This window comes from Zeugodacus cucurbitae, chromosome 4, assembly GCF_028554725.1.
Source record: "Zeugodacus cucurbitae isolate PBARC_wt_2022May chromosome 4, idZeuCucr1.2, whole genome shotgun sequence".
Lineage (NCBI taxonomy): Eukaryota > Metazoa > Arthropoda > Insecta > Diptera > Tephritidae > Zeugodacus > Zeugodacus cucurbitae.
The window spans coordinates 15669562-15679075 of record NC_071669.1 but is presented as its reverse complement, the minus strand read 5'-3'; the positions used below and the strand labels follow the sequence as shown (position 1 = coordinate 15679075).

At 35.1% G+C, this 9514-nt stretch overlaps 1 protein-coding gene across 1 annotated transcript; it reads right to left on the bottom strand.

The window, feature by feature from the left end:
* Positions 1-6172: 6172 nt before the first annotated feature.
* Positions 6173-7009, bottom strand: LOC105217489 (histone-lysine N-methyltransferase SETMAR-like). Its single transcript, XM_011192519.2, has one exon. It carries the CDS (start codon positions 7007-7009, stop codon positions 6173-6175), a length of 837 nt encoding a protein of 278 aa, XP_011190821.2.
* Positions 7010-9514: the final 2505 nt, after the last annotated feature.

Here is a 9514-nt window from a genome sequence, read left to right as displayed (position 1 = left end):
TCAAGCGAACTCACGATTGTCACTTTTCGCTAGTGAAATGCATTTTATGTAGACAAAAGATGCCAGAAATTCTTCGCACAAATTGACAGCTATAAATTTCGCAGTTTCATGACCGTCACAAATCTGCGCAAATGCACACTACTCGCATGAAACACAATATTGGCGAGCAAATGAGCGAACGAATGCCATATATGATGGCGTACAGCCCCAACGATATTGACAATTGTCAAGGTAATAAAATTGGCCGCATACAGCAATGAGTAAGAGAATGTCTGCCTTTTGGAGGGTGAGTAAGTAAGCATGCCGTAGAGTCTACTTGTATTATGTAGTGTCAGTTTCAATTAAACTTGTTGACAGCTGCCACTGTCAACACGATTACAACAACCCAACACATACCGACTGGCTATCAATTTCGGTTGACTACTGTACGGTATTGCGGTCATTATTGTCAATTTGACATGCATGTCAAATACTCTCGTATGCGCACAAATACTCGTGTAGCGGCCGAGTAGTTATGGGGTGGTGTGATTGGTGTTCGGGATTACCGTTTTGACTGTGTAGTAATTTTATTATTGGTATGTTCGATAATTTTTTTGGCTTTCAGTAGAAACAATAAATTTTATTAGCGCAAAAAAGTCATGAAAAAAATGAGAGTGAAAAAAAAATAATATTCTTGTGAAGTCGACAACTTCATCAAGCAATTTACCATCAATAATGTGAAATGTGGGACACAACAATAAATTTAACAAAATGCTTGGGAGTAATAATGATTTTTTTTTGGAGAGTCAGCGTAAAGAGAACTTCCGCCCCGCAGGAACATATTATCTTAAAACAAGTAAGGAAAGGCTAAGTTCGGGTGCAACCGAACATTTTACACTCTTGCAATTTATTGATATATTTTTATTAAGATAACACACAATATGACCGAATTTGAAAATCCTATAATTAGGTATATGAGAGGTAGGGGAAGTTACACTATTAGAAGAAAATATTTCCTCTAAATTAAATTAAGATACCTGAGAGATTTACCGAAATTTTCGATGAAAAATTACCATGGGACACTGAATTCTTCATATTCGGGATTCGAGGCTTTGAAAAGTTATAGTCCGATTTCGACAATTTTTTCACAAGTGATGCCACAGATCATATACAGTTGTGTAGAGTTTTATTTCGCTATATTCATTGGTTCCTTATGTATATATTATAAAGTGAAGGAATAAGATGGAGTTCAAAATTGAGTTACATGGGAAGTTATCGTGGTTGTGAACCGATTTCATCCATTTTCCACACGTGTCATCAGGGTGCCAAGAAAATAATATATACCGAATTTCATTCGAATCGGTCGAGTAGTTCCTGAGATATAGGTTTTTGACCCATAAGTGGGCGATGCCACGCCCATTTTCCAATTTGTAAAAAAATATGAGTACAGCTCCCTTCTGCTATTTCTTCTGCAAAATTTAGTGTTTCTAACGTTTTTGTTATTAGTTAACCCACTTTTAGTAATTTTCAACCTAACCTTTATATGGGAGGTGGGCGTGGTTATTATCCGATTTCAACTACTTTATATAACTTTGGTTTATATAGCTTTATTGGTTTCGAGTTAAATACAAATAACCGATTTGTGGGCGGGGCCACACCCACTTCCCCAAAAAAATTACATCCAATTATGCCCCCTCCTAGTGCGATCCTTTATTCCAAATTTTACTTTTATAACTTCATTTATGGCTTAGTTATGACACTTTATGTGTTTTTGGTTTTCGTCAATGTTCCGATTCCGCCCATTTTCGAACTTAACCTTCTTATGGAATTTATGCCAAGGAATATTTGTGCCAAGTTTCGTCAAGATATCTTCATTTTTACTCAAGTTACAGCTTGCACAGACGGACAGACGGACAGACAGACAGACGGACAGACGGACGGACGGACGGACGGACAGACATCCGGATTTTAAATCTACTCGTCACCCTGATCACTTTTGTATATATGACTCTATCTCTAACTCTTTTAGTTTTAGGTGTTACAAACAACCGTTATGTGAACAAAACTATAATACTCTCGTAGCAACTTTGTTGCGAGAGTGTAAAAATATTATTGCTGTACTAATATAATAGTTCTTTATAATCCTCACTTTCAATATTTCTGTAAAGCAATATTGCTCGTAACTAGCCTCAGAAAACTCTTTAGGCTTCTTAAAAATGAACACAATAGTTGTGTATTTAAAGAGAACTTATTAAATTATGGACTCAAGTGGATTCCTTCCCAGAAAAATATTCAGTTCCATACATAGATAGTCATAAAGTCTTCCAGAACATTTGATAAATACATTCCTGATAAATATTGTCCAAAAATGCCACAGCAATTTGAAAACAATATGACACTTGGTCTTTTCAAAAGGACGTTACAAAAGTAGACCGATAAGGAAAGGAAACTACGTCGAAATTTTGTGCCGCTCTTTTGACATTTTTCTTCAATAAGGTTTGCCATTTGATAATGGAAAGATATACAATCCAACAACGAGTCGAAATTATTAAAATTTACTACCGAAATTCGGAGCCTCAACTTTAAAAGCGCTACGTTCAATTTATGGTCGTTATAATCGTCCTGTCGGATCAACAATTGAGCGTCTGGTGGAAAATGAATGAATCCACAGGCAAAGTACAAAATGTTTCTGCGCCAGTGAGACAAAGAAGTACCCGTAGTGTCGAGAAGATTGCTGCCGCTAGAGCATCAATTGAGGAAGACCCAAATCAGTAAGTCACCATTGACCCCGGCGGTGTCATTGGGCCGTTATTCTTCCCCGATGATAAAGACCGAACTGTGAATGAGAATCGCTACCGCTCAATGATAACCGAATATTTTTGACCCGAATTGGATGATATGGACTCGGGCAATATTTAGTTCCAACAGGACGGCATCACAAGCCACACAGCGCTCTTATTGAAAATTTTCAAGGTTGAGATTGGAATAGTTTCCCAGTCTTTTTGTATGTTGTACTTAAAATCCTCATATAAGTCAATAGAAATTAAACGAAACTCAAGAATTCCAACTGAGCGGCAGTCAATCAATGTGGAAGTGAAAAACTTCAGTATAGAAATTCCTTTTTGATAACATAATATACTTCTCCGAGGAGCCAATAACATAACCTCAAAGCTCATACTACTACTACTCTGATTCAACTTGTTTAACATGGATTATTGATTAGTGGTCGCAGGTCTTTGAAAAGAAGTTTTTTGAGTAAGAAAGTAATATTTATTTATTTAAACTCTGGTTGGATTGTACTGTCAAAATTTCCTACTGGGTATACAACTAGTAAGACTGTGTTCTCACACATCACTTATTTATTGACAGTTATTGATATTTCCATAAATACTACATATGAACATATATTATCGAACAGATTATATATAAGCAAGTCTACAGTCGACTAACAATTTTATTATCCTTCGTATCAATACAAAATGTTTGCACATTTCACCTACTGCATTACGAGCTTGTCGTGCTGTCATTGAAAATATGCTCAAGTCATATTTACAGTTAGTATTTTAGCAGCAAATTCTGCCGACAGTACACACACATTCTCAAACTACTTTACTTAAACATTGTACTTTGCGGCTTAAGCTTTTGTTTTTATGTTACTTGCATGTCCTGCCAATTTTATCATGCCTGCCAGCCGGCGACTCACTGACACATGTGATTACTTATGATTTTATTTTATTACTCTTACTTACTGTGACATGAAGCATTTGCGCTTGAGGCAGATTTTTACTTAAATTTTGTGTATTTTTCCATTGTCTGTGCTTTTGTTGTATATTTCTCTCATATATTTATTGTTGTTGTAATATTGTTGATTTTCTATGGACACTTTGTCGGGTCGTAAATTGGTTTTTGTGTCTCAATTATTTTAGTTTAGCTTGGATTAGAGTGATAGTAGTATGTTTCGTGATAAAAAAAATTGAGTTAATACATGAGAGTATGCTAAGAGAGTTGTATTAGCGACTTGCTTGTTCGATTCATCACTTTTCGAATCATGTAATTTGCTATCTATACTTTAGGAATGGCATTACCAATTATGTTGTGAAAACAAAGCAGGACCTCTTCGAACTATTTCGATATACAAGTTGTTTAGAACTGTATCTTTTCATGATTTCGAAGTCGAATTTATATTAAAAGCCTTTATAGAACCGAAATTGATTTCTATAAATATTTTTTAAATTTATTTTTGTAGGATGTTCTCAACTTAGTTGAGTTGAGAATTAATTAGTTGTTTGGTAGATCTCAAAATATTATCATCTTGATTATCTGGTGTATGGTTTAAGACTCTCTCTCTTTATCTATTGGAAATCACCCACCTAAACCTGGAACTTCTTCCACTTCCACTATACAATTTCTCTACTATTATAATATGTATATTATATCAACAAACTATGAGTATCATCATTTACAACAACAAAGTATAACAACTTATTCACAATGTAAAGTTGACTTTACCTGCAGCAGAGATTATCGCAGATTCACACGCCAAGTTCTTTTACGGCTTTCCAGCTGCTTTTGACTTCCGTTACAATGTTGCAATGCAACTCTGCACTCCTGCACCTCTCTACTACGCTGAGCACAACATCGTTTTCATTTAGTGTGGTTAGCCGTTTGTTTTGTGGTGCGGCTTTATTGTTTTGAACTTTGACTTGACTTTCGGGTTCGGTTCAGTTCGGTTTTGTACAAATCTGTGTGCAAAATGTTTATCATACGGTTTTAACATGTGCATATGCAAACATTTTTGATAACTTTTAAGCGAGTTCAATGTTTAACTTGAAGGCCATACATACAAATCCAATATTGTTGAGACTGAGGAAAGCAGGGGTGGGCGCTTTGTTTGTTTTGTTATGACAGAACAGTGTAATTCTTAAATACATACGCTCCTGTAACTTCATATAACGGTTTCATGTCGTTGCTGCGGTTTAGTGGAAATACAAAATATTTTGCTTCTTCTAAAAATTTGGTTCTGTTGCTGCCGGCAACTTTGTTGTGAATGTGCGGAAGTTTCTATGATATGTTGAGCTAGGATTGTTAACGGTAAATACGAGTATTCTTGGATATAGACGTTACGTAATGTTAACGGTAGTAAAAAGGGATGTGTGGTGTGAGCTTTGAACTATTGAGAAATAAGTGTTTGGAGTAATTGAGAGTTTAAAGAAACAGTTTAAATGGTATGTTCTTAAGTTCATTGAGTACACCATGTATTTTATTAAACATGAGGTACAATTTTTTGTATACTGTTGGCGTTGTTCTTCGAAGGCGAACTCTTTAAAAATATCAATATGTTAATTAATCATATGTGATTTTTTATTGCTATGTTTACACAAGCCCCTTTTTTTAAATAAACAAAAATGGTTTGCAATATCAACAAAATTATTTTTTCTTCACGTTCGATATTCGTACGAAGTTCACCAATCGTTCACCAGACTTGGTTTTCAATAAATCGATTGTGATATTCGCTGTGTGGCTTGTGTCGCCGTTCAGTTGGAACCTCATATCGTCCAAATCCATATCATCCAGTTCGGGCCAAAAATAATCGGTTATCATTGAGCGATGGCGATTGCCATTGGCAGTAGCGTGCCGGTCTTGATCATCCCGGAAGAAGTACGGCCCAATGACGCCGCCGGCACATAAACTGCACCAAACCGTAAATTTTCAATTGTGACTCATGAAGTATGTGTGGATTTGCTGCTTGACCAATAACGCTTATTGACGAAGCCTTTCAGCCAGAAATGAGCCTTATTACTGAAGATGATTATTCGATGAAAATCCGGATCATTTTCAAGTTGTTTCTCAGCCCATTTCACGAACATATGAGTAGTCAAGCGGCTTCAGTTCTTGCGTTAATTTGATGAAGGCCAAGATCTTTTCACAAAATTCGCCACAACGACGTCACAGAGATGAACGACGAGTTAGAGACTGATTTGGGTCTTCCTCAATTAATGCACTAGCGGCAGCAAAAGATTCTATCAAATAAGCCCGGAAATTTGAAATAAAACACAAACAACGTATTAATCATCTAAATTTATTTTATCCCCTTTAAACTAGGCCCCTTCTGAGGCAAAACACTTCTTCCAACGAACAATCCAATCATCGAAACAATTTTAAATGCATATTTCGGGATGGCCTTCAGTTCTCATTACGAATTCGTTTTTATGTCTTCAATGCTCTCGAAATGGGTTCCACGAAGTGGTAATTTGAGTTTTGGAAACAGGAAAAAGTCACACGGGGCCACATCTGAAGAGTACGGTGGTTGTTCGATGATATTTGTTGAATTTTTGTTTAAAAACTCGTTCACAATGATCGCTTTGTGCGCTGGTGCATTATCGTAATGCAAAATGCAACCGTTATTCCGCCACAAATCTGGTCTTTTGCGACGAACATTCTCTATCAAACGCTCCATAACGCCAAGATAATATTTTTTATTGACTGTTTTGCCCTCCGGTAAGAATTCCGAATGAACAACACCACGAATATCGAAGAAAACGGTCAGCATCACCTTGATTTGCGATTTGCTTTGGCACGGTTTTTTCGATTTCGGCCCATTTTTGTCGCACCATTCCGATGATTGTTGACTTGTTTGAATGTCGTACTCGAAAAACCTTGTCTTGTCACCAGTTATGATGCGTTCGATGAACGTTGGATCGGAATTTATGCGCTTAAGCATGTCTTCAGTCACCTTACTGCGATTCACTTTTTGAAGAAAATTCAGATCTTTTGGCAAAAATCGCGGTGCGACTTTCCGTATACCCAAAACATCAACCAAAATATGACGAGCGCTCTCATGAGTCATGTCCATTATTTGGGTTATCTCTCGCAAACTATAATGACGATTTTCGCGAACCATTTTATTTATTTTGCCAACGTTTTCTTCAGTTGAAGAGGTCGAAGGCCGTCCTGAACGTGGCAAATCGTTTACTTTTTCTCGCCCCTTTTTGAAAAATTTATACCAATTGTAAACTTGAGTTATCGACATGGTTGAATCAACAAATTTTTTTTTTTGCAACATTTCCAACGTTTTGGCACAAGAAATTTCGTTTAAACCGCAAACTTTCACACAAACTCTTTGTTCAATATTTTTATACTCTCGCAACAAAAGTTGCTAAGAGAGTTTTATAGTTTTGTTCACATAACGGTTGTTCGTAAGTCATAAAACTAAACGAGTTAGATAAAATCGGTTATTTGTATGTATCTCGCAAACCAATAAAGCTTTATAAACCAAACTTTCTGCAGTCGGTTTTCTTAGGTGCCCCACCACACACCATGAAAATAGTTGAAATCGGATAATAACCACGCCCACCTCCCATACAAAGGTTAGGTTGAAACTTACTAAAAGTGGGTTAACTCACTAACGAAAATCGTCAGAAAAACTGAATTTCACAGAAATAATAGCAGAAGGAAGCTGCACTGAGATTTTTTTACAAAATAGAAAATGGGCGTGGCATCGCCCACTTATGGGTCAAAAACCATATCTCAGGAACTACTCGACCGATTCGAATAAAATTCGGTATATTATATTTTCTTGACACCCTGATGACACGTGTGGAAAATGGAATGGTTGTGGTTCACAACCACGACAACTTTCCATATAACTCATTCTTGAATTCCATCTTATTCCGTCACTTTATAATATATACATAAGGAACCAATGAAGATAGCAAAATAAAACTTTACACAAATACTGTATATGATCTGTGGCATCACTTGTGAAAAATTTGTCGAAATCGGACTATAACTTTTCAATGCCCCGGATATCGAATATGAAGAACTCAGTGCCCCATGGTAACTTTTCACCGAAAATTTCGGTAAATCTCTCAGGTATCTTAATATAATTCAGAGGAAATATTTTCCTACTAATAGTGTATCTCTGTACCAGAAAAGGTTAAAATCGGGTCATAACTTCCCTTTTATATGAATATTTGAGAATACCTAATTATAAGATTTTCAAAAATACGATGAGCTTAATAGCTTATATATTTATGCCGAATATATGGGTCAAATTGTGGGTTTTCTTAATAAAAATATAGCAATAAATTGCGAGAGTATAAAATATTCGGTTGCACCCGAACTTACTTGTTATCCATAGTATAAATCGCAACGCACACAAAAGGTTGACTTGTTCCTAATCGGGCAGTAAACAAACTAAATGACACAAAGCAATAAAAATTGACAGAATAGTGGCTGAAAGTTGTGCCAACCTGGGAAAAAAATTGAAATTAACTCAGCGGGAAAATTTAAAATGAGATCCGGGTACTTATTTGACAGAATCTATTCACGACACAACGGACACTTCTTTATCTCACTGGCACGGGAATATTTTGTACTGTGCCTGTGGATTAAAATTTTTCCATAAAACGCTCAATTGTTGATCTGACAGTACGATTATGACGACCATAAATTAGACGTAGCGCTCTTAAAGTAGAGGTCACTTACTCCGAATTTCGGTAGTAAATTTTAATAATTTCAACTCATTGTTGGATCGTATATCTTTCCATAATGAAATGGAAAACCTTACTAAAGAGAAATGTGAAAATATTTGAAATTCGTTATTATGAAATATTAAAAAAATTGAAACAGAAGAAGTATATCTTGATTTTATTAGATTTATTGATAATATAAATATAATATTGATATAATGCTTTTAAACGGTTTTAACAGAAGGGTATATTATATCTTATATTTTCAATGTACGATTTTTGTGCATTATGTACGAAGAGAAATAGCTGAGAGACATTCTAGTAGTTCTTTGGAAATTATTAAACTTACCAGGATAATCTTATCCTAAAGAAGTCTGATATCTTAAAACTCTATAGTTATGTTTGCTTTTCAAGATATATATCCAAATGAGAGAGAAGCTCAATTATTATTTTCAGATAGAGACTGTAGGGAGATATATAAATCGTATTGTTTTATTTAAATATTAGTTTTAATCCGAGTACTATTTCTTTATTTTTTTATACAAAGTGAATTTATAGCTATGGTATTCGAAGACACATAGATTATGCTTCAGCATTGAAGGCGATTGTTATATTGAGTTCTCAGACAACTAATTTCTGTGTTCGATTTCCTTAGCAAATTTCAACTTGAGCGGTTAAGTTAATGTTCTCAAAACTTAAGTATATCCTATATTTCTCTCTTTTCATATCATCTTTAAAATTATAGTTCCCAATTAAATTGTAGTCTTTAACGACAAAGTGAGCATCAACCAAAAGTATTACATTTTTTTTCGATCACTATTTAATTTTCCTAGGTTGAATTCCTTACCTCAAACTCATTACAACAAATCGCATAAATATCCTCCGCTTACAAATTAAATTTTTGAATGCTCTCTACAAATTGCTGTCTAATAGATTTTTACGACAATCCTTTAATGCATTTAATATCCTTTCTTAAATGCACAAATTGAATTTTTGTAATTGCAACCCAAAAAATGCTGTAAGAAAGCAAGAAAAAATTGCAAAATATTTAGCACACAAAGCAA